Source organism: Myodes glareolus, chromosome 25 (genome assembly GCF_982192425.1).
Source record: "Myodes glareolus chromosome 25, mMyoGla1.1, whole genome shotgun sequence".
In the NCBI taxonomy this organism is placed as follows: Eukaryota; Metazoa; Chordata; class Mammalia; order Rodentia; family Cricetidae; genus Myodes; species Myodes glareolus.
In genome coordinates, this window is record NC_142050.1 from 20,066,661 (window position 1) to 20,091,048 (window position 24,388).

General features: G+C 41.5%; 1 protein-coding gene across 1 annotated transcript in view; it reads left to right on the forward strand.

Annotated features, from left to right (window-relative positions):
• Cped1 (cadherin like and PC-esterase domain containing 1) overlaps positions 1-24,388 on the forward strand; it is a 284,218-nt gene that overhangs the window by 233,537 nt on the left and 26,293 nt on the right. Inside the window, exons 16-17 of the mRNA XM_048450954.3 lie at positions 6,195-6,312; positions 13,069-13,205. Of these exons, the coding sequence (XP_048306911.3) occupies positions 6,195-6,312; positions 13,069-13,205 (255 nt within the window). The remainder of the gene's footprint in view (positions 1-6,194; positions 6,313-13,068; positions 13,206-24,388) is intronic.

Here is a 24,388-nt window from a genome sequence, read left to right on the forward strand (position 1 = left end):
CAAACTCAACAGGACATGACAGCTGGCAGCAGGTGGCTCCCTGTGTGTGGCTCTTTCTGAGGCTCCCTCATTCTCATTCTGGCATTCTAACATCCCTCAGTTTCTGAAAGCAGGCATGGAAGAAGTCGGCTCTGCACTATGACTTGAGTCAAAGGCAATCTTGCTCATAGATATTTAAAGTTTAAAGTCTTCAAGTTTTGTAACATGCTGAGCCTGCTTGTTGGGGTTTCTTTCCTGCCCTGTTCCCGCAGTCATTACATTCCAAAGAAAAATCATACAGAGTTCTCCATAAATTACAAACTGATTGGCCCATTAGCTCAGGCTTTTTGTTAACTTTTATAACTTACATCAACCCATTATTCTTATCTATGTTAGCCACATGACTCAGTACCTTTTTCAGTGGGGCAGGTCACATCTTTCTTCCTCAGTGTCTGGACAGAACTGGGGAGGAATGGGCTTCGTCCTTCCCAGAATTCTCCTGTTCTCATTGACCCACCTCTACTTCCTGCCTGGCTACTGGCCAATCAGCGTTTATTTAAAACATAACTGACAGAATACAGAATTGTCCCGCACCAAAGTTTAAAGTCCCTCATGCCTCAAGACCATCACATTTGTCTGTGTGGAAGTGTGTTGGTATACGTGTATGCTCCCCTGATGGATGGAGATGGAAAATACCCAAATGGCCCAAAGCTAGTGTAACTGCATATTTTATTAAATAGTCAACTCTATTGGTGCCACTCAGACAGAATCTCACCTACTAAAGCCACAATTTTAAAGACTACAATCTAGCCTGCCTGCTCACTGGACAATTTACTAGCAAAAAGTAAGAGCTGAAGTACTTATAATAGCTAGTATTTTTAGTATGACTAATTAATGTCTCCTGGGCAGGACTGGTTATTATTTAATATATGGAAAACATCCATTATGTTTATTGTCACCATTACTGGTAGGCACACACTGGCCTACAGTTGTCTTTAGAAACATCTCTGTGGCCTACAGGCTGTTTCCAGTCATTGATATTTTCAGCTTTAATTTACAAAGAGCAGGTTTGCTCTTTGAAATCGGAAATAACCTTTCCTTGATGTTGTTGTGTTGTTGTTATTGTTTTGACTTTTGCCAAACAGACCCAGCGTCTTCAAAGCAAAGGAGAGTGCAAGGCAGCGCGTTCAGTTCCAGCTTGGCACTGCTTTGTTCAGGAATCCAAAAGGGCTGAGCGTTTTCAGATATCCAAACATATAAATTCAGTTTTCCTTCCCATTTGCCTTTATATCTGCCCTTCTGGATTCCCGCTGGAAGCAAAACCAAAAGTGCTGAGCGACCACAAGAAAGGCTGCCTTCCTTGGGGTTTCTAGATCCCTGGAAGTGGGAAGCATTAGTCATTCACAAGCCCCGTACCCACAGATTTTCCAGTCTAAATCCTACAAAGCCCAGAGACACGTGTACGTTTCTCCATCAGGACTACAGTGTGCTTTTCAGAGTGGACCTCAGCCTTCAGGACCACAGTGACCCCCATCTCAACTGATTTGAGGTCTAAGTTGAAAACAAAATTTCATATTAGTTCAGAGGTGTGGAATGCATGAGAAACACGAAGAAGTGTTCCAAATATTGACATCATATTAGTATATTTAATGGAAAATAATGAATTCATCTGCTTATAATTTGTTTCAGTTTCCCTTCCTCCTGAGTTCTTGTGGACCAGCTTAGAATACTTTCATAATACAGCGTACGGCCATATTCCCTTGGCACTAGCTTAGGGAAGAAACACAGTGGTCTCACGCTCTGTGATGGTTCTTCACTGTGTGGGTTCCAGCATTCTGTAAGAAGTGTAGGTCTTATAGAGGTAACCATAGCTATGAGTTCACGAGTGCAGTGGGTCTGTCTTGTCCAGGAGACAACACCCACAGCTCTCTTCCCCACCATCTGGCTCTTACCTTCTCTCGGCCTTCTCTTCTGTGATGCTCCTCCAGCCTTAGGAGGGGATTTGGCACAGATTTACCCTTCAGGTTCGAGTATTCAGTTGTCACTTGTTTTCAGCCCTTTGACCAGTTAGTTCTAAGTCTCTGCATTAGCCCCTTATTAACAAGTGAAGCATGCTTAGTTAACGTCTTTTGTTACATTTGTAAATTTGGAACTTTTACAACAATAAAACCCACTGCAGGGAAAAGCATCTCTGACTAAGGTTGAGGACAATATTAATAAGTGGATAGAAGTATATCAACTTGAAAACATATGGACTTGGTAATACAGCAGTAGTAGGTTCCCCCCCTCCACTTAGGCCCTCCTCCTAAGCCATTGCTTTGGAATATGATAATAGTACCATGCATGAGTTTTCTTTTGTGGCACAGGCCTCAAAAATAAGCTGAATGTCGTTGGTTAACATTATAATCTTATAATGCTACTCTTGTACCAATGGCATTTCTTGTCTGGCAAGTTGGAATTATAGCATGCCAGGCTGTCTGTAAGACATAATAACTTTTATTTCTCCTTTGTCTTTGTTCTGATGGCCTATTAGCTGGAACTGGGTCCCATCATTGAATGAATCTCTTTCTTTTCATTGATGCCCTACACTGACATTATTTTCAATTTGGAGCCATGTTTAAAGTGATTAGCATATGCCCATAGTCATGCTAACTAATACATGGTTGTTGCCATGAGTTCACATTGTAGAGTAATATATACCAAACTCAGTCCATGGATAGCTGAATCTTGACCCAGCCAAATACTAAATGGGGTTTGGGTGAAAGTGGGGCACAGCCGAAAAAGGCCTGGACCTTTCCCAGAAAGCCTCAACTCAGCTGACGAAAGTAACATCTTATACCCTATCTTCAGGGACATCATCAGTACGCTGAGGTGAGGCAGCTGAGTTCTAAAGTGAGGTACCTGAGTTCAAACCCTACCTCACCCAGCATTCCTCTTTTCTCATCTCTAAATTGATAAACTGCCATGAGGGAAAAAAAAAGACAGCATTTATAAATGACCTAGTATGTGCGCTGGTGTATAGACGATGCGAAGAAATGCATAGTGATTTCAACTGTCATTATTGTTATCATTATACTTCAGTTTACTATTGGAGAACATGGAGTTTTTGTTGGATTTTTTTCCCATGAGAAAGGCATCTTAGAAACTCCAACTAACAACTGATACTCTTTCCAATGTTCATGGAGCAGAAGAGTTACTGATGCATATTTAACAAATTAAGTATGTTTACTTAATGTCTCTTATTTTATTTGTAAAGATGGAACTTTTATAACAATAAAACTCTGCATACCTTAAATATATAAATGGTCATATTCATTTAAGAATTGCCCCAAGTTATGCTTATTTATGGTGTAGCTTTCCTTAATAGGCATCTGAAATTTGAGCAACATTCAACTCGGGACATATGATCTTATTTTTCAGTATGTGCTTAAGAAAAACATATTCTTGCCAAAAAGAAACAAAGGTTTCAAAATCAAAATTGTACATTGAGTTTCACAGAAATTCAATCAAAGTCCTGGCAAATCTCGAAATCTAAATAGTTCATTTTTTTTTCATTTTACAGTACTCCTTGTGGAATATCATATCTTACAGGGCACCTTGAAAGTTTCTCAGAAGGCCCTTATGATGGGTTTTGTAGAAAAAGTGAAATTTACTTTGTTTATTTCTGGAGCAATCATTTTCTGATGATTTAAGCAATATTCTCCAACAATATTCTAAGTGTTTTATTTACCATCATTTAATTTTTGTTGTGTTCTATAGCTTAGGGGTCATCTTCTATGGCATATCCTAAATAAAAGAAATGAAAGTACTTAAAAAAAAACTTTTAAGGAGACCCTAGGATGAAATACTCCCAGCTAAACTTACTTTGTGTCGTTTCTCTTCACAAATGGAAGACAATAACCTGACTGTCGCTTTGAGGAGCACACAGGCACTCACCACGTCTTCCATGTCCCCAACAGTGCATCTAAAGGATAACATTATACACTTGCTCATCTGTGGCATCCCCAGTGGCAGGTTATAGAGTCAGAAACTGTAAACATAGATGTCAGGATTTCTGTTCTCAGAGACTAAGTGATAAAGAAAGTGACCATCGGTCAATAGGAAACAAGCAATGCCACACACACCCTACATCTGAGCATCAGAGCCAGCTACTCAGAAGAGGTGAGAGTGGAGGGGAGGCAGACGGCTGTGGAAGTAAAGGCACAGACAGACAGAGAAAGGTACCCTAGACAAACCAACAGTTATTTGAGTCAATACTTGCCATGCAGTCTAGGGAATGCATTCCAGCAGAAAGAGGAGTTAATAAGATTTGTGTGGGGAAAAGACATTAAGCAACAATACAGGAAACGGATGCAAGGGCTGGCAAGAGGGCTGACAAGAGAGATCCATGAAGAGGTCAAAGCAAATCCAATGGAAAATAAATACAAATGCGCAGGGCGACACAGCATCAGTGGAAGTCAGGAGGGAAAAGAATGCAGTCAAAGGGACACAGTCTAAACGAAGGCCTGGGGGTTTGTGGGATGCTAGGGAAAATGAAGAGAGACTGGTAGCAGGTTGAACCTAGAAACCAGGCCCTTATGAGCTCCTGACAAGCTTATAGGGCACAGGACAGATTTGGAGATGGTAACCTTTAAGGTCAAATGTAGCTGTTTTATGAGCGACCCCAAACCTGACTAATAGAAACTGAAGCAAGCTCTCTTTGACTTGTACACACCAAAACACCAGCAGCAGGGACTGCAGACCTGGGAAGGCAGAGCTGTATCATCACAACTCTGACTTTTCCCTTGGATCCCATAAAAGTTGTTCCAGATGCTACAACCCTGTCCTAAAAGGCAGGGTGCCATAAAAGGGTAGAGAAAAAGAACAAACTCCGGGGCCACTGAGGTGATGCAGAGAGTAAGGAGCTTGCTGCCAAGACTAATGACTTCAGTTCAAATCTGGGAAATGTATATTGTGGAAGGAGGGAACCAATTCCCTCAAACTGCCACGCGACCTCCCTCTCAAGTTGTCCCTTGGCCTCCTCACAGGTCCTGTGGCACACACGTCTGCATGTCCCCACAAAGTAAATAAATTTCAATTAAACAACATTAAAAATTGTTTCATTGTTGTTGTTTTTAAGAAGAAATTTTACGTCACAGAAATGCAAGCTTCAACTCACACAAAGGACCACTCCACTGTGGAAAATAGACAAGGGTTCCTGTTCTTAATTTTCTTTTCCAGAGAGGAAAATAAGGAAAAGTGAAATCCAAATAGATTTTTTAACCCCAACTACGCTATCTGTCGGTTATATTTCTATGGTTTCTGTGGGGTCTGCAGAAGTGCCGCCACTCAGTCATCTCTACGCTTTCTGCTCCAAGCTGCTTCATGATCTCAGAAGGCTGCTCATTCTTTAGTCTCACACTCGCATCTCGTGTGAAAAGAGACAGCGTGACAAGGGAAATGTTTCACAGAGGACTTAAATCAATCTTTTCCAGAAATCCGCTGCTGAAATTGGACCACAGCTCTGCCTCTGGCCAGTTTTATCTCCCAGAAATGCTAGGAAATAGATTAGTTTTAAACAAGGAACACATAGCTACCTCCAACATCAACAAAAAAAGTTAAAGGAAAGTAGGAAGGAAATAGGGGTGACTGTTGTGCAGGCCCATAAGACAGTCTGCCACAGAACTTGAAGTCCTGGGATGCAATTCCTTTATCTCCTCTCTCCCCTTCACAGTTTGGTAATGAGAAAGCTAGATCATATAACAGTTCATGGTTTGTCTTGATCTGAAATTTCCAAGTGTAGTGAGCTCTTTCCAATGTGTTTCATTGTTCTCTCTTTCCATACAATGAGCACACAGTTTCCCAACTACAGAGATAGGGCCTTTTCTAACACCTACTGACTCTATACTCCTTTCATCCTTAAAATTCATTTGTCACAAAAAAACATCTCTGTGTGTGTATGTGTGCACGTGCATGTGTGTGTACAAGTGTGAAATGTCTGTTCAGGTGCACATGTATGTGTGCAGAGGGACATTCACGTATGGCCACATGCATGCGGAACAACCTCAGGAGTCACCAGTGTTCTTGAGGCAAGAGCTTGGCTTGGAACTCACCAAGTAGGCTACACTGGCCAGCTAGTAAGTTCCAGGACTCAGCCTTGTATCTTACTGTTTATGTTTCTTACCATGGGATCCGTTAATGATCTGATAGCTAATCTCTTTTTCATTTTAATGCAGGACTGTGGCTTATTGATGAATCCGGAAGAAGCCTGTGGGTTGCAGCCTATTTCTTCAGACTACATCGAAGCCATTTCACAGCCTAAAATAGAGAGTTGCATATCTGGAGACACTAAAGGTGATTACATGGAGATCCTTCCTCCAAAATAAATCCCTTAGTAGACAAGCACATGCTGAATTAGTCTACCCTTGTGTTAAACAAAGACTTTCCTTTTCAACCCACATAAACAGCAAGGCATATTATAAACGTCAATGTGCTGTTTTTATATGTGAACCCCTTGATTAATCAAACTCTTTGCATGCTTCCTTCCTAACCCATAGCCATCTAGAAATTGCAGGTCAGAGGTCAATCTGCTAGGAGCCTTCTCCTAGCCTCTAACTCATTTCCTAACTCTGTGCTTCTCTTTCACCACAATCTCTATGATTCAGTTAAGTCTGTAATTCATTGCTGAGTGTCATTCTTCCCAAAATATTAGTTTCATGAGGGCAGGAAGCTGGCTTTTGTTCACTGTATTTTTTTATTACATTATCGTGTGTGTGTGTGTGTGTGTGTGTGTGTGTGTGCCGAAGCGTGCATAAGAGGATCAGAGGACAGCCTGCAGGAGGCACTTCTCTCCTTCCTATCCTGCTATCATGTCAATTTCTGGGAACAAACTCAGGTCTCCTGGCCCAGAAGCAAGCACCTTGATCCATGAATATCCCCAGTCCCCCTTTTTTGTGTTACAGCAAGTCACGACATACTTGGGTAAGCTATTCGTAATTTACATATGGTGGATGGAAAATAAATCTCCAGTTTTAAAGAACTTCTCCTCATTGTAGAAAAGTGATTGGGAATGGCCACAAATATCCCTCGTATTTTGAGCATTCATACAGAGAGGGAAACGAGGATATCAGACTCAGGTTGCAGCGTTAAATCTTGCCTGAGCCATGGGCAGATCTGCCATGAGACACTTCGGTGACTCCACTCTCTACGTCTTCCTCCTCTCAGTCTTCCAGCAGGAGCTAAGTTGGCACTGAGATTAAGACGCAGGGCATGTGTTCTTCAACTGCCCTGGTTACTGCTCCATCCTGACCCCAGGATTCCGCTCCTCAGAAAGGCCCGAGAGAGCCCACACAGCTGCTCCAGCCTTGCCGTGAACTTCACGCGGCTGCTGGAACGGGGAATGTGTTTCCCAAATGGGCAGGGCAAATTGCAATTTGGCATGCAGTTAGCAGACGTGGGTATGTCCCATTCTTGGACATGTGTTCTATATAATAAACTCCAGTCAGGGAGGGACTGGCCTATTAAGTAGGGTCAGACGCCGTGATCTGTGTCTGACTGCTGAAGGAGACGCAGATTCAACCTTCAAAGAAGACACCTATGTGTCCAGTTCAGTATTGTTTTGATCAGTTGACAATTTATGACAATCATAAAACAACTTAATTCTACGCGGTTGTACAACAGCCGAGTCAAAAGCTCTTTCACGCTAAGTCCATGACACTGGCTGCTCAGGGGGCACAGTGTGTTCTAGCCTGGGAAGTACGCAGTCATGTCAGCTGGACCCTGGAACATCTGTTTGAACTTCCGGGTGCGGGAGGGCGTCCCGGAGAAACAGCCTTTTGATACTTAATTGTATGGACTGGATTTGGTACACTGCTAGACCCCCACATTAGAGAAGGCCTCCACAAGGACTGCTATGCTTTACAGCCTGAAATTGCCCAACTTCCTTCCTGGAGTCTCCGCCCACCTCTTCCTCTCCTCCACTCACTTTACGCTGATAATTCTGCTTTGGGATTTCCAGCTCTTCACCGATCTGTTTTACTGCCTCCACATGCTTTCCTGACATTTCCCATCATCGCATGCCACGCCCTCCTCTCTAGCCAGCCTCTCTCCAGTACATTGCCAGGGTAGCTCCTCTACGTTCCCAGAGCAATCCAAGCATGGTAGTAGCACGGGGCCTACTTCCCGCTCTTCCGAATGTATGCTCTTTCGTGTGTGCCTGAGACCAGTGGTCTCCAGAATGGTATGATCTACACCAGGAAGAGGAGGGAACAGCACTGAGCAGTCCTGGCAATGAAGCTAACAGAGACGAAAATATATGTGCATCTGCTCTGTCTCTAATCATTTTTATTCTCATGGTTTACGAAGGACACAATATATAAGCATAGGAGTATCTGCGTATCTTGCAGTGTGTATATGCTAAGACGTCAAGGGCACATGAGCAGTGTGTTCTTATGATAGCTTCTCGAGATTAGATCTCTCGGGAGCATAAATTGTCCGTACATGTCTTCCAATGTCTAATAGAGAGTAAAGAAAAAAAATGGTTTACTGAACTAAACCAAAATTTAAACCTTTCCTCCTTCCACAGAAATCTATTACGCAATCAGGAGGATAGGCAGAGGGAGAGAGACAGAGAGACTCTAAAATACTGGCAAATTTTTCTAGACAATATTTTTCTAGATGGTACTGTGTATTCCCAGAGATAATTTCGTCTTTCATAACAGGACTTCCTCGGTGTGAAGGGAGAAGTTGTCATGGTAGATGATGCTGGAACAAAATCTACTTAGCAGTTATGTGTTTAGCTGAACATTCCCTGGCCCACAAAGCTATTTTAATAGTGTGCTACAATTGCAAAACTGGATCCATTCTTTTTACCTGTAATATAATAGTGTCAAACTGTCTTTTATCGATTACATTAATTTGAAGATCTTTGAAATACTGTATTTCTTTTTTATTCCTTAAGTGATTTCCATTCTCTTGTAAATAAGATAATTGTCCAATAAAATAAAAGTAATATTTCTAAATTAGAGAAAGGAAGTATGTATACAATAATCACTAAATAAAAAAGTTCAAATCATCTTATATAAACAATGAAAAGATTTCTCTACAGCTCATTTTTAGAATAAAGTGGGACAGAACTCTAGTACTTCTAACATTTATAATGCAGGCTTCTTATTCACTAAAAAAAATCTTTATTTTATGAGACTATACAACAAAATTTGTTTTGGTATTTCCATGTCCATTGTGGTTCTGAAAGAGAAAAACATGATCCACTTAAGTGACTGAAATCTCATCTGCAGTCAGCACGGAGCTCAAAGTACAAAGAAGACAACTTTTCAAAAGGGCAGCTTTGTTCCTCAGGATGTATGTACGATACGTATCATACTTCATTGCAAAAGTTGTAGCTTGGATTCATTCAGTGTTTACATACATAGCCTAGGGTTCATGTCCCTCCTCCTTTTGACAGTTTTAGGTAAGAGCCGGTATCATCTAAGGTGCCTAGAACCCCAGCCTCACAGATGTTGTACAGATGGCTACTTCCACTCACAGTAAATAAAGGCATTGCTAGCTGATTAAAAATAGAAATAGTCATGGCTGCATAAATATGTAATCCTTCGTGACATGGAGGCCAAGTTTGCAGGTACCAAATCAAGCCTTTTCCAATGTGTGTAAGGCTTCATCGCAGCCGTGTCCGACTGCTTTCTGCCACTCAACCTCACCACCTTTTCTTCACAGCAGAAGTAGCCGTGGAGAGCCTTAGTTTGTGGACAGTTAGCTATCAGCAAGGTTGAAGAACCGAAAGTGTTCTGAATACATGACACTCTTTGAATTACAGGGGACTGATTAAAAATAAAAGGAGAAATAAGACACTTCCCTAACATACCATCATTCTTTCAGAAAACTATCAAGCACTGTCTTTGCCAACACGCACAGCCACTGAATAACTTCAACTCAGAAAAATTAATTATTTCATTGTACGTGATTAAGTGTTTTGCCTACATGGATGTGTGCCGTGTACATACCTGGTGTCTGTGGAGACCAGGAGCTGGAGTTACAGATGCCTGTAGACCATATGGAGATGCTGGGAACTGAACCCGAGTTCTCTTCAAGAAGAGCCAGTGCTCTTAACCACTGAGCCATCTCTCCAACCCCTAAATTAAATTTTTTAGAACTTAAAGAAAAAAAGCCATTAAGAAAATCAGATAATGAGGTTTTCCCAAAAGAACTATTGGACCGTATGTCATTGTCAACTGGTGATCTGTACTAAAGTGGCCCAACGTGATATCAGAATCAACAAACTGGAGATCCCTGATTATGGTCCAGCTCTGGGATTAAACTCATTTCACTCTCCTTACTTCTTGATGCTTTCATTTACTGCATTTGTGAAACAAGAGTGTGGTAGAGACCAGCTCTGAGTTCCCTTTCAACTTCTTCCCAGGTGAATCTGCACACCCTCAGGAGACAAATCTCATCCCTTTGCCATTTAAAACTTTCTGTGCCCCCCTCACCTTTGAGCAATAGTTCTATCCTCCCTGTCTCCATCCGCAACCTGTGGCGTCAACCTCCACGCGGCTTTCTCTGTGTGTGCAGTCTATGCAGAGGTCAGTCAGTCTGCCTCACTCCTGACAGACTCATCCCTTCACGGTTCACTAAAATACTATGCTTTCAATGTTTCTGAAACTCATCTCTCAGGAAAGTCCATCCAGTGAACTTTCCAGAAAGCTCTATTTTCACTTTCTGATGAACCACCATGGCATACTTGTGGTTAAGACACAGGACCAAAATCTATTGATGGGCTGCTATGCGCCAGGCACCATGGCAGGTGCACACATACTTTCCTTATAAAGTAGTAAATTTAATCATAAAAAATATCAAGTCATTTGTCCAAAGGAAACAGTGAGCTGTAACCTTGGCTTTACTGTAGAACCATCTGAAAATATTTTAAAATAGATGGTTAAATCTCATAGTTAATGTTGCACCAGTGTGTACCCTAGGCATAAGGATTTTAAAAGCTTTCTGGGTCAGATTTGCAATCAACATTGAGTTCCACACAGTAATGGGAAGATGCGGAGCCTGAGGACCTGTGCGTCTCCACAGCCTGAGTTAGTTCACCATCACAGACATTTTTACTCAATTTTGCAGTACCAATTGAATACTGTTATGATCTCTAATGCATAAATGGTAACCTTGGAATCTGAATATCAATGTTTTTTTCTTAGATTTAGGTTTATAATTAAAAGTGTGGGCCCCAATTGCTCCACTCAGATTCTTTTTCCACTGCCTTCTCAATGGAAATCAACAGATTACTCACCTTCCTTAATTCCAGTTGGAGAGGTGGCAAGATAGTTCTGAGGGGTAAATAAGTTAATGTGTTAAACCCCTTAAACACGGCTGGCATGTCAAAGCTATTTTTATATTCCTGTGACATTTTAATGTTGTAGCACCTAATACCTCACCAGGATCCGTCCTTGATGCCTAAAGTTATAACAGTACACTTAAAAAAAAAAAAAATGGTCTGCCAAGGAGGAAATAGTGATGGTGAGCCTTCCTAACGCTGAAAATACTTGTGCGTAGACACTGGATAAGGCATTTTCTGATTTTCTTTTACATTTTAAAGCAAAGGGAAGGAAAAATGTATGTCGAGAAGGGCGTATATGCCTGCATTTCAGGAAAATTGAGTGGCGTGTTCCCGCTTCAGTTCATACTCTCATCCTGCTAAAGTCACTCTCATGTACATTCCTCTCCTTTCTTGTAATTCACAATTTCCTCTTGTCCTTTTCCTTTTATTTTTTTCCCCTGCCAGCTTCTTCCTCTTAATATGCTGATGCTTTTCCCCCTTTCCGTGGCAGATCTATAAAGGCCCCACACTGTATTTCACTTTGTAGTTTATTATTTACAACCGTTCCGACACGCACCAACACCCGCATACACAATTCTGACACCCCTGTGGTCGTGAATATAATAGGTACTATATTCATGTCCTGAAGGTTGAAAATCTCTCCACTGCAATCCATAGCACACCAGAGACTTTGCAAACAGCCCCACAAATCAGACTCGGAAAAGGTAGAGAGTTTTATTTAAAATTTGTCCTGAGGCTGGAGAGATAGATGGCTCGGCAGGTACAGGCACAAGATGCATGGTCTAACGACCCGAGTTCAGTCCCTGGAACCTATGTAAAAAGCCTGGTCGGACGCTGCAGGGCTGTAACTCCGGAACTCCTATGGAAAGATGAGAGGTGGAGACAGGAGAATCTTCCAGAAGCTTCCAGACTAACTGTCCTGGAGAAAGCAATACAGTGGTGCACATAAGAGACAAATGAGACCCCATTGCCTCAACACGGTGGGAAGAAAGAACCAGCTCCCAAAAGTTGCTGGCAGCCTCCACCTGCAGTGCAACCCCCACAAAACAAGCAAATAGGGGTGTAAAAAAATTCTTTATTAATTCAAAATCAGAAACACTCTGCCAACAGCGACAGGTAGATGATTACCATGCTCTAATTTCAATACGTTGTCCCGTTGCATCCTCACACCGCTTCCTCACACACCACTCAGCTCATCCACACTTTTGAGGAAACAGAGGGCGCAGCTGCAAAAAATGAAAATAATCACACCCAAAGTGCCATCAATCTAACGAAGGAATAATAACCAGTCTTAAAAATTATAAATTGTCAAAATACTGATGCATCTCTCTTCCATTTAAAACTTCTTGCGCACAGGGAAGTTGCCCCTTATTGTACTGGTAAACTGGTCCCGTGTCAGGTTGATTAATGTTCGAGGCCCACTTGCAACTCGGGGACTCCCAGTCGACATTAGTCCTGTGAGATTTCCAAAGCAAGTTAATGGTTGAGTAATGCACAGTCCCCCGTTTCCTTTGTACTTCCGTAGTTTGATGGGACAGAACTCACTCCGGACTTCAGCACGAACTGTTACTTCACAGCACGCTGTCCTCTCCTGCTTGACTGACAGGAGACGAGACATTTCCCCACTGGATTTATTCGATGAGAACGGCTTCTCACATTGACTTCTGTAGTTGCGGGACGTTGACGCCTGTGTTGGCAAAGTGTAATTTCACCAGCAGAAACCAAGCCAAATCGAGTCTTGCTGTGTATTCCAGGCCAGTGGATCGTGCCTTGCCTCAGTTGTTCAGACAACAGGACCTGTGACTGGAGAGAAATTACCTGGCAGCCACACAACTGCCTACATGACATCCTAACCAAGCCAGAACTTCAGCAGTGCCTGCGAGGAAGGAAGGTAGGTCCTGCGTTCATCGGGGAAGCCTGGAATTCTTGCCATCTGCAGCACCAAAGTCAGATAATTGCATGTGCTAGAGCAGCTTCCGCCCTCTTGCAGTGAGAGGAACACTAACTCTCTGTCGCTCGGCTTTTTGAATCATGTGTAGATGTTATCACAAAAACACTTTAATAATTCTTGCTCACATGTCCACTTTTTCTCCAAATTAGTTTATCTGGCAGATGGAAGATATTAAAGTCATGTGCTGTGCTGACCCAGTTCCTTGCTGTTTTTCCAGCACCGATTGGAGCAGCCAGCCTCATGGCTGTAGCTCTTGCAGACACCACTGTTCAAACAGACATCTGCAGCTCAGTACAAGAAGCCAAATGCTCCTGCATGCAAGACTCACTTCTAGAACTTACTAAGTGTGTGATGCCGTGTTTACCCTCTAACCTTGCTAACCTTTCTTCACATTCCTGGGCAGGTCTCACGTGGACCTCACCAGGCTGGCACTCCCTCTATTGAGGCTCCTAAGCTGATTTCTTGGACATGCAGTTTCTTCTTGCTAGGCATGCTCTGACTAGGCAGAGCCTGGCAGAACTCTCAGACATGCGAAATTGGCACATAGACTGAGATGCTTGGGTGACATCAAGTAAGTAATCTTAACCAGATTTTCAAAGTGCTCTTTATCAGGTGGACTTATCCTTATGTACCATGTGTAAGCTCTCACATATGGGCAGGCCAATTTCAAAGGCTGATTTTTAAAGCAGCGTAGTATGGAATGCATGGCAAATTTTCTGTTAGCATTTAGCTTAAGAAGAATGTGAGCGGGGGAGGTCCAGGGCAGGAAGATAGATCTGTTCTTCACTTCCACAGAAGTATAACGATGTGTAAGACTGAGAACATAGCCAATCATTGAGAGGTGGTCTTGGTTAAATTTTAAAGAGAGAGTAAGAAAGTAATGCTTTGGAAACCTATCAACAATATTAACTGAGCTTTTTTTCTGTGTAAGGAACTGTTCAACCCCCAGGCTTTAGGCTTCCATAAGGGTTAGAGGTACATTTGATTCACTACAATAGCCTCACTGATGCATGCAGGTTGTGATACACAATAATCGTTTAATGAATATTAGTAGAACTATGGGTTGAGCTCAATGATATGAACTTAAAATATGCTATGGCCCTGGTTTTAATCCCCTATATCATCAATCAATTAATCAATCAATCATTATTTATTGATTAAGTGAACAAATGAAACTATTCTTACTCATGACTCTATGAGGCAGATATTAACAATGTTGTCTACTTTAGAAAATTACTATTTTCAGAGATGGAGTTCACTGGCAAAATTTATGAGCCCCTGTGACTGCGTCTGTATGCACCAATTTGGTCCATGTCCCCTCCACATCTCAGAACTGAAGCAGGCTAGCAGTGAACATCGCATTTGTCGCACCAGACAGCCCTATACCCAGAATTCCATTCTAACCTCAGAATCCAGAGAACTGGGCACAATTCCAAGAAGATGTCACAGGTTATTGTCCTGAAAAGCAATAAATGCAAATACACTGTAGAATTACGTGGCTTTTTCTCGGGCTCATTTCCTTCATTTGTAAAATGATAAAGAGCCCATAATATTGTCTCTACTGATTATGAAGCTGGTTATTAGCAACGCTGTAGGGCATCATGAAAAGGGGACATTTTCTTTCCTGTTATTAGGAAAGGTATGTTGTTCTAACACCTGAGAACCAATGTGTACAGACAGGTGATGTACGTGGGCAGAAGTCCACTTCTGTGCAGAGGGCTGTGCAGAGGACTGACCATAGTGCCTCTCTTAGTCTTGGGTTGTGCTGATCAGCACACTCAGGGACTCGCACTGGCCCCCACAATGGCATTGCTCTACAGACTCTAGTTTGCTTACCAGAATGTTGATTTAGTTTATATACAACACTAAGTGCTCTCTGTTTTTAGCAAAGAATAATAGAGTCAGAAAAGCCACCTCATCGTGGTATGGGGACAGGAACAAAGGATATGAGTGCCAGGGAGACAAAGGTTGTTCTATTTCAAAATGCAACCTTGAGAGACAATGTAAGCCAATATAAATCATATATCAAGCAATCCCATCATAATAAAAACTAATACATACATACAAACCTGCTTATGTACATGGGAAATTTCTGGACATAAGAAACAGATAAGAGTGAAGACAGAATACAGTGAAGACACATCAACTCTCTTGAATAGAAATCGGACATCATATTCTACACATATATACATGTGCACACACACCAAACACACATCCGCATTTACACTACATACATACAAAATAGGAAAATATATTTTATTTTTTAAAATACGTGAAATTCTGCCTGTTTGACTCTCTTCCTAACATATTAAATAGTCAAGAAGGTTATAGCAATGCTAAATATTATGTTACCAATGCTATTCAGACAATAGCTTCACATATGTATAAGGTTAGAAGACAGAAATAAGATGGTGTGATCCCCAGAATGTCATTCAGGAAATGTGAGCCTAGCTCTGATTCCACCTGATGACGTGGGTTGTATTCATCGAGCTTGTCTATTAATTCTGCTGCCTGTCTGAGAAATATTGAACTGTCCATTCTGCCTGAAAGTGCTACCGCAGGGCTGAGTCCCAAAGATCAATTGCAAAAGTCTGACTGTGTGACGTCACATTCATTCGTCTAACGTTTGCTGAGCCACAAATCTGCCCCAGCAGAATATAACCTGATCCCTCGAAGAGCTGGATTTCAAGGGTGAGGACCATTCAGAGAAGTGTTCAATGGGATGAAACACGATCACTGCAACAGCAGGGAGAAGATCCAGACTGGGGTGGTCTGGCAAGGTTGCCAGAGAAGAGGCAGATAGGAAGAAAATGTTTATATTCAAGGCCCTCTAGCTGTCTGTTAGCTTGACATAGCTCAATTGAGTTGGAAACAGTTAGGCGTATCCATTTTCCCCAAGAGCATCTGCTGTGAGACCCCTGTCGTTCAAACCCGGAGGTCTCTTGCTTCCCTCCTGCTGAGGGCATGCTGACAACGAGGCAGGACTGTGCAGGGGAGGACAGAGGTGTGTCGGTGCCCATGCTTACGTGTGCTTCAGTTACCTGCAGTGTACATCATGTGTAAGTGAGACCTTACCAAAGAGTGCCCCTACTGCTCTTACCAACCTGAAGACTTAACTCATATGAAAACCTCACATCCTTAACAATGAAAATCCAGCATTTTAACTATTGCTTTAAGGAAGAGTTTGAGCAGGGGGGCGGGGGGGCAGGATCAGGTGGATCTCTCTGAGTTCAGGGCCAGCCTGGTCTACAAGAGCTAGTTCCAGGACAGGCTCCAAAGCTATAGAGAAACCTGGTCTGGGGTGGGATGAGGGGGGGGGGGGGCGTTGAACACACTTTATTACAAGAAAAGCAGACTGCTGAGTCCTAATTCTGGCAAACCTCAGTTTGTTACATTGAGCATGCTACATTGAGCTTTCTTTCTCCAATGAGTCAGATATAATGGTAACAGGATTTGAGTAGGACGCTGAGAATTATCAGATAATTAGAGCCTCAAGAAACCTTCAGTTCCCCGTAGGTTCTCCAAGCAGCTTCATCAAATCTCCTTGTGTTGCTACGATTTCCCTACTGTTCACACTAGTAAATGCCAAGACCATACTTGGAAAAGCAAGCCTACCTGGAGAGAAGGAACAAGACACAAATCAGCTGAGATTTGAAAAGCAGCTCACATCGCTGAAACTTTGCCCCGGAGACACACTCGGTGCAAACAAGCAGAGCTGCACCTCCTACACCTCACATCTGGGTCATCAGAGCAACTCTCCCTACACCTCACAGTTCGGTCACTTTCCTTCATTCCAGCAATGTTGAGTAGAAGAAGCACAGAATGACCTCTCAAGGGGAGAGGGGACAAGAGGCAAAACATCTTAAAAATCCATTTCGGTACAAATGTGAGTGTACAGAGAGTGTCGGGGGTAAGAGAGGGGACTCCTATTAAACTTGACTTTAAACTAATTTTAGCCAAGTGGCTATTTCACCTGTGTTTGTGTGTGCTTGTTTTGTGATGTGTATTAATAATTATGTTGAAGAAAAGTAAACTCAATGGAAGAAACTAGGATGTTAATCATAATTATATTTCTCCAAGTGAATCCTTGCCTCCCTGTAAACTCTGAGTAGAGCTTTGACAGGCATGGATCAGCAGACCTCTGTGTTCACCATGTGAAGAAGTTTAGAAGGATGACGAATTTACAGGTGGAGAAAAAGAAACAACAAACGAGTTAAGCAAGCTTATTTTGATTGTCAGTTGAAAATAGTTCAGAGTTCAAACCAGTAGGAAAACGTCTGAAAGAAAAGTGCAATTCCGAGAAAGAAGCAGATGTCACAGGCACAGCTACTTAGGGGGGTAGGACTAATGACTGCGTCCCTCCTTTAGAATGATAAGCAAGAGCGTGCCAATTGCTTATCCAATACCAAATGGTCACTTTGCAAACACATATGATCACACAACATTCTACATATATACGTGTGTGTTTGTGTGTATGTATATACACACATAGAATATATATTCTATATATCCACATATATACACATATATATGTTATGTTATGTATGTATATACATTACAACAATCAAAGAAAAAAGGCCATGAACTTGAAAAGAGGTAACCTGGGGCAGTTTGGAAGAAGGAATGAGAAGGGGGACATGGTATAATTATATTAAAATCTCAATAAATAAAATTATAGTAAAAATAAAGGGAAACAGAAAAATCAGTATTGAAAGAGAATTCTTAACCATGGCTGTTAAATAGAAAAGGCCTTTAATATTCGTTGTCCCTCCCCATATTCTCCCTTTGCCCTCCCCCCCATTTTTCTCCCCACTTAATCTACCTATTCCAGCTTCCCCTCCCTCTCTTTACAGCATTATACTCAAGTTCTTCTCCTCGGAAGATCCCTAGTCTCTTTCTAGCTACCTAACCTCTGTTATAGAGGTTATAGAGATCAATTTCATTGTTCTTAACAGCTGAATAATTTTCCACTGTGTACATATACCCCATTTTCATTATCCATTCATTGGTTGATGGACATCTATGTCGGTTCCAATTTCTAGCTACTATGAATACAGCAGCAATGAACATGAATGAACAAATATCACTGCAGCAAGATGCAGAGTCTTTTGGGTTTCTGCCCAATGGTGGTATAACAGGATCTTGTGGTAGACTGAACTTCAGGTTTGTGAGGAACCTCCCTCTACACCGACTTCCATAGCAGCTCTTCCAGTTTGCAATCCCACCCGCGAAAGTGCTCCCCTGACCCTGAATCCTAATCCTCACATGCATGTGATGTTGTTTTATTTATCTTCATGTTGCGTAAGACAAAATCTCAAAGTGCTTTTAATTTGCTCTTCCTGGATGACTAAGGTTGTTGAAAGATTTTTATTTTTAAGCGTTTCTCAATCATCTGGGTTTCAGTTTGTGAAAATTCGGTTTTGTTTGATACACCAATGTTAACTAAGTTTTTTGTTTTCCTTCTGTTCAGTTTTTGGTTTTCAATTTTGTTGTTGTTTTCTTTAAATATTCTAGATACTAACCCTCTAGCAGACATATGTAACATGAGGGCTGGGCTGCTTGTTGGGGTTTCTGTCCCACCTGGTCCCCCAGCCGTTTAGTCCCAGAGAAAATCACATAGAGATCTCCATAAGATTATAAACTGATTGGCCCATCAGCTTGACCTACTTATTAGATCTTGTAATGTATATTAACCCATTATTCTTATCTATGTTAGCCACATGGCTGGGTAACTTTCTCAACTGGGCAGATTACATCTTGCTTCTTTCCTGGTCTGGGCAGGACTATGGGAAGAGCTTCCTTCTTCCCAGAATACTTCTGTTCTCATTGCCCTGCCTCTATTTCCTGTCTGGTTGACCTGCCTATACTTCCTATCTGGCCAATCAGCATTTATTTAAAACATGATTGGCAGAATACAGACAATTATCCTGCAACAGACATATAATTGGTAATGATTTTTTTCCCCCATTCTGTAGGCTTCCATTTTGCTTGGGTGATAATGTCCTTCCTTTGCTGCACAGAAGCTTTGTAACTTGAGGAGTTCCCATTTATTAAATGTACTTACTACCTGAGTTATCAGTATTTGTCTAGAAACTCTTTTTCTGTACCAATCCATCTAAGCCTATTCCCTACACTCTCTTCTATTAGGTTCAGGGTATCTGGTCTTCTATTGAAGTTCTTGATCCTTTCGGAGTTGAATTTTGTGAAGGGTGATAGATATGGATCTATTTTCATACATTTTTTTTCTTCTACATGCTGATATCCAATTTGACCAGCACTATTCACTGAAGACGCTATTTTTTTCTACAGTGCAGATTTTGTCTCCTTTGTCAAAGTATCCGCTGCCTTTAGGTGTATGGAATTATGACTGGGTCTTTAATTCTATTCCATTGGTAAACAGGAAGTTTTTAACTAGTGTTTTAGAGTTATGTAGGATCTTGGACAATAAGGTACTTAAAATTTTGAAGTGTGACTGACTTATAATATTGCTTGAATAACACATGAACTCCATGAAGATTATACAATTCATTGTTGCTTATCAGTCTTAATAACTGAGGTGAATAAAAAGACATGAGTGTCTCTCTTCATTATCCCCAGTTAATGGTGACTTACGCATTATGCCTTCCTCCAGCAACAGGCCCGATGAAATGAATGCAGAGTCAAACCGTTTTGTCCAAGGAAGACATAACAAAACTACCTGCCATTACACAATTGATTGTTTTTCTTTTCCTGCCAATTTTGTGTGAGAGTGGGTTGCTTAAAACACATTCATTTTCCAACAGCAATTTGGCTGTGTATGGCCAATATAATTAAGATGCATAATTGGACAACATTCCTTTATTATAATCATATCAAAATTCACAAAGAAATGTTTTGTTGAGTGAGATTTTCATCATGACCTAAATCTCATTAGCCATCTCTCTCGTCTCAGCTGCATATGACCAGCTGAGCTGCCCTTTGCCTCATTAACAGACAGGGTACGTCAGGAGAACCCTACTTCTCCATCTTGAGGCTCCACAAATTCGCAGTGGGGCTGGGTCATCAAAACACAACACAACTTTAGGGCTGGAGAGATGTCTTAGTCATTAAAGGCTGGATCACAACCAAAACATGGTTTTCATTCATCTGTTTGACCAATGTGGACGTACTTTTGTGCCCAACAGAAATGTTCAAGTCACTGCAGGCTTAAAAGTATATAAAAAAGAATGGGGCTGGAGAGATGACTCAGTGGTTTAGAACACTGACTGCTCTTCCAGAGTATCCAGGTTCAATTTTCAGCACTCACATGGCCGCTCACAACTATTTAAGCCCCAGTTCCAGGGATCTGGCACCCTCACACAGACCTATATACAGTCAAAACACCAATACACAGAAAGTAAAAACAAATAATTTAAAAAGTTTTTTAAAAGAGTATAGCAAAAGAATAAAGGCCGAAAAAGACCTACTTTCCCAGTACTTAGCAATAGATAAAACGGTTTGTTTAATAGATCCCCATAAGGTCATAGAGTTTTTAAATTCTCTTTAATATGGGGGGCAGTGGCTAGTTACTTTAGCAATGTATTGCCAAAGTTGATTATTGCTGTAAATGCTTACTTACTCGGCATTATTGTTTAATGATCACAATTTTTCCTCCTTGACTACTTACACCAACCAGTAGCTTTGCATACCAGTGTAGGGAAAAAGTTTTCATAGGAGACAATTTGTCAGCTCAATAGACAGTCACAGATATTTGTTATGATGATTTAAGCCTTCTAAAACAGAAGCTGTCTTGCAAAATAAATCATTTATTTCCTTTAATAATTCAACAAAACTGAATTATCTAAAGCACATAAAGATTGAGTGTGACTCACATGACTGAAAAACCATGTGATAGGTGATACTGTTTAATTGTGCTTTGTGCACTGAGTGAGTTGACATTTTGAAGTCAGGTATACGTCCTTACTAAGAACACCAGCTTACTTCTGGATACGCTTTTTCACCAAGAGAACAACCTTAAAATCATGGCTGGGTATTTTAGTTAGATTTTATCATTTCCGTCTTTCATAAATGGAAAACTTTGGATAAATTAACCGTCCAGAAGATTCTTCCCAGGCTGTGTCTTGACAGCTATCTAGGGCCTACATTAAAGAATAATATTTCGCTTGCTAGTGATGGAGCAGGCCCATCTACCAGTCTACATGTGGCTCTCACTGGCCACCTACCCACTATGGAGCCCCGCTGCCCTGGTGGGAGTGCTCAGAGTGGGGGCGGGGTGTCATTCTTTCACTCCATCAGCCAGAGCTCTGCTTTTTCAGCCTTGCTGCACACTGTGGCTGGCTTGATGGTGATGAAGAAAGCCTGCTGAGGCTTTGAAACTTCTAACTTCGACCATGTTTATCTGTGTGCTAATGAGTTTCAACAAACAAAGAAACAAAAAATGCTGCCCTTCTTTCTCATACTTTGATGACAACATACATTCATAGTACACTCTCAGACCGCCAATAATAAGTACTTGACATCTCACCTAAGCCTTCTGGTGCTGTTATTTCCTCCATTTTACACATATGGAAATGAACCGTATTTACTTAAAATATTATCTAGTTAGTAAAGAACAGTACCTAGGAATTTTAAAACAAGGCTAATTTGGTTCTGACGTGCTTTGGTTGGCTTTAGATATAACCCCATGGAAAGACTGAAAATCTAGATATGTGGGCACTGTTCTTCTCGTAATCAGTAATTTCTTTGACTTCTCTAAACTTCCATATCTCCCTGTAGTCCACAGTAGAGACACCCAGGGTTTGAAATACCTAGTATAAGGCTCACTGCCTGGGGAGTACTAACTTCACTATGTCAATGAAAAGAAGCAATGAGAAATCTTTAGTATATTTAACTGGCATTTGAAAGGATGTGGCAGGAGGATTGTGAGTTAGAGGCCAGTTTGGACTTTACTGAAATTTTAAATTGGAACAACAAAAGTTCCATATTAATTCTTCTTAGCTTAGTGTCCTGGGTGGATGTGGATCACCCCCATCAAATTCCTATGCTGAGCTTCTAACTCCTAGCTACCCAGAAAGTTCAGACATAAGGCCATTGGAGAGGCGAATGGGATAAAATGAGGTCAGACGGGTGGTCTACCAAACCCCGCGTGATCAAAGTCTTTGTAGTCAATTAGGACACGCATGCGCAGAGGAAGACCATGGGAAGACCGCGCAGACCACCGTTGACCAGCAGAAGAGTCCCCCGGAAGGAAGCAGCCCTGCCGGCCCTTTGCACGTGTGTTTCTGGCTTCCAGCAATGTACACAGATGAATTTCTGTCTCTGAAGCCACTCTGTCTGTGGTAAACGGCCCAGTAAACTAACACAGGAGTACATGAGTGGTTGCCACTTCCTGAGGGGTTTTCCTCTTGAAAAATAAGAATTCTCCTCAACCACGTGCCACAAATAGCTGTAATCCCAGCTGTTTGTGAGCCTGAATCAAGAGGTTCACAAGCTCGAGACCTGTCTAGGCTACGGAGCAAGTTCAAGGACAACCTGGGCAACTTAAATACTGTCTCAAAAGAGAAGGTAACAAAAGGACTGGAGACAGTTCAGTGACAGAATGCTTGCCTAGCGTGAGTGAGGACTAGGGTTCAGTCTCTGTCACTAAAAATAAACCATTTTTAAAACTTAAAATCTAGACTGTAAAATCAAAGGCAAAGCCTGCAAGGATCAATTTGATTTATTTCACTATTTTATTGTGCTAGAATCTTATCACCCCAATGCAATTTAATCAGGCCCATTAGTGAGGGGTCTGCCATTTTCTTCTGTTTAGCCACCATCTTTGTGACAACCGTATCATATCTGAAGCCTAATTGGAGTAGCTTTCTAGGCTCCCTCATGGGGATTCTATAGTATACTGTGAGAATTATAAGCCTTTTCAGATTCTTACTAAATTCTCTAACAGGGGAAATACATGCATCACTAAGGGAAAAAAAAAATCTCAAAGAGAAAAAAACTGAAGAATGAGTTAAACCTCGTCGAAAGCATTCAAAGAAATTGTCTACGGTGAAAGACCCTATTACTTTCAATTCACTAAGTACCTTTCACGTGTATGTACAGTATTGTGAGGGAAAACAGAGTTCAAAATTTATCTTTTCAAATACTTCTTAATACGATATGGGGGGAAGGTCACAGATGCAAGTAGCCATGGCGTCATGTAGCCTTTTGATAAAATCTGTAATGAAACTAAAACGTAATGGAATCATAGAACACAGCGTGAGTCACTGTAGCTGGGGCACTAGAGGAGACCTTTGGTGGAAATATCATTTATGTCAGTTCCAATGGCTGCCGGATGCGATTGTACAGGGAGGAACTCTCCAGGCAGGTGGATTAATACAAGGGAAAAACAGATGTTGGAGAACACAAATCATGTTCCCCGAGAAGCCCGAGTCTGTCCCTCTAATACGAGGAGATGCGATGAGAAGCTGGGCCTGCACTTGAAGTCGGAGAACCTGGTTTGGGTCTTGTGTTCACCACTGACTAGATTTATGACACCAGTCTTCCCAAGTCTCAAATTGCCCATCTGTGGCAATCTCCACATAACAGAGTCTATTAGGCAATAAAATCTCAGTAACTGTTAGCTGAACCTAAATACTTCAGAACTGACTCTGTAGGGAATGGTAAATGAGCACAATTTTAAGCATGCAAATAAGATAATGTTGAATGAATTGGAATGCAAGAAAGAAGATGTGAATAGCGCGTTTGCAACAGCACAGCTTTGAGGCTGAAGCTGGGCTGTGCTGGCATGGGACAGACTTCACTGGAAAACAAATGCCACTGGACCGCAGAAAGTGGGTTGTGATATATTGTTCAGAAAAATCCCCGTCCCATGTTTCTTTACTAAGTAATGGCATATCTTCTATGGAACTACTTCGGTGGGTTCTCAGTTTGCAGATCTATGGAACAAAGACTGACTATCCTAAGTATCCCTAGAGTTCTGCAATATTCCACGGATCTTTAGGTCAGTAAGACGTGTTACCTGATTAGATGAATGTAAGTAAAGTGATGGATATAAGGGAGAGAGAAAGATTAAAAATAAAGTGAAGAGGACGTTCCACACCCTAATTAGTGGAACAGGAGATGATATCCTTGCTAACAATATGAAA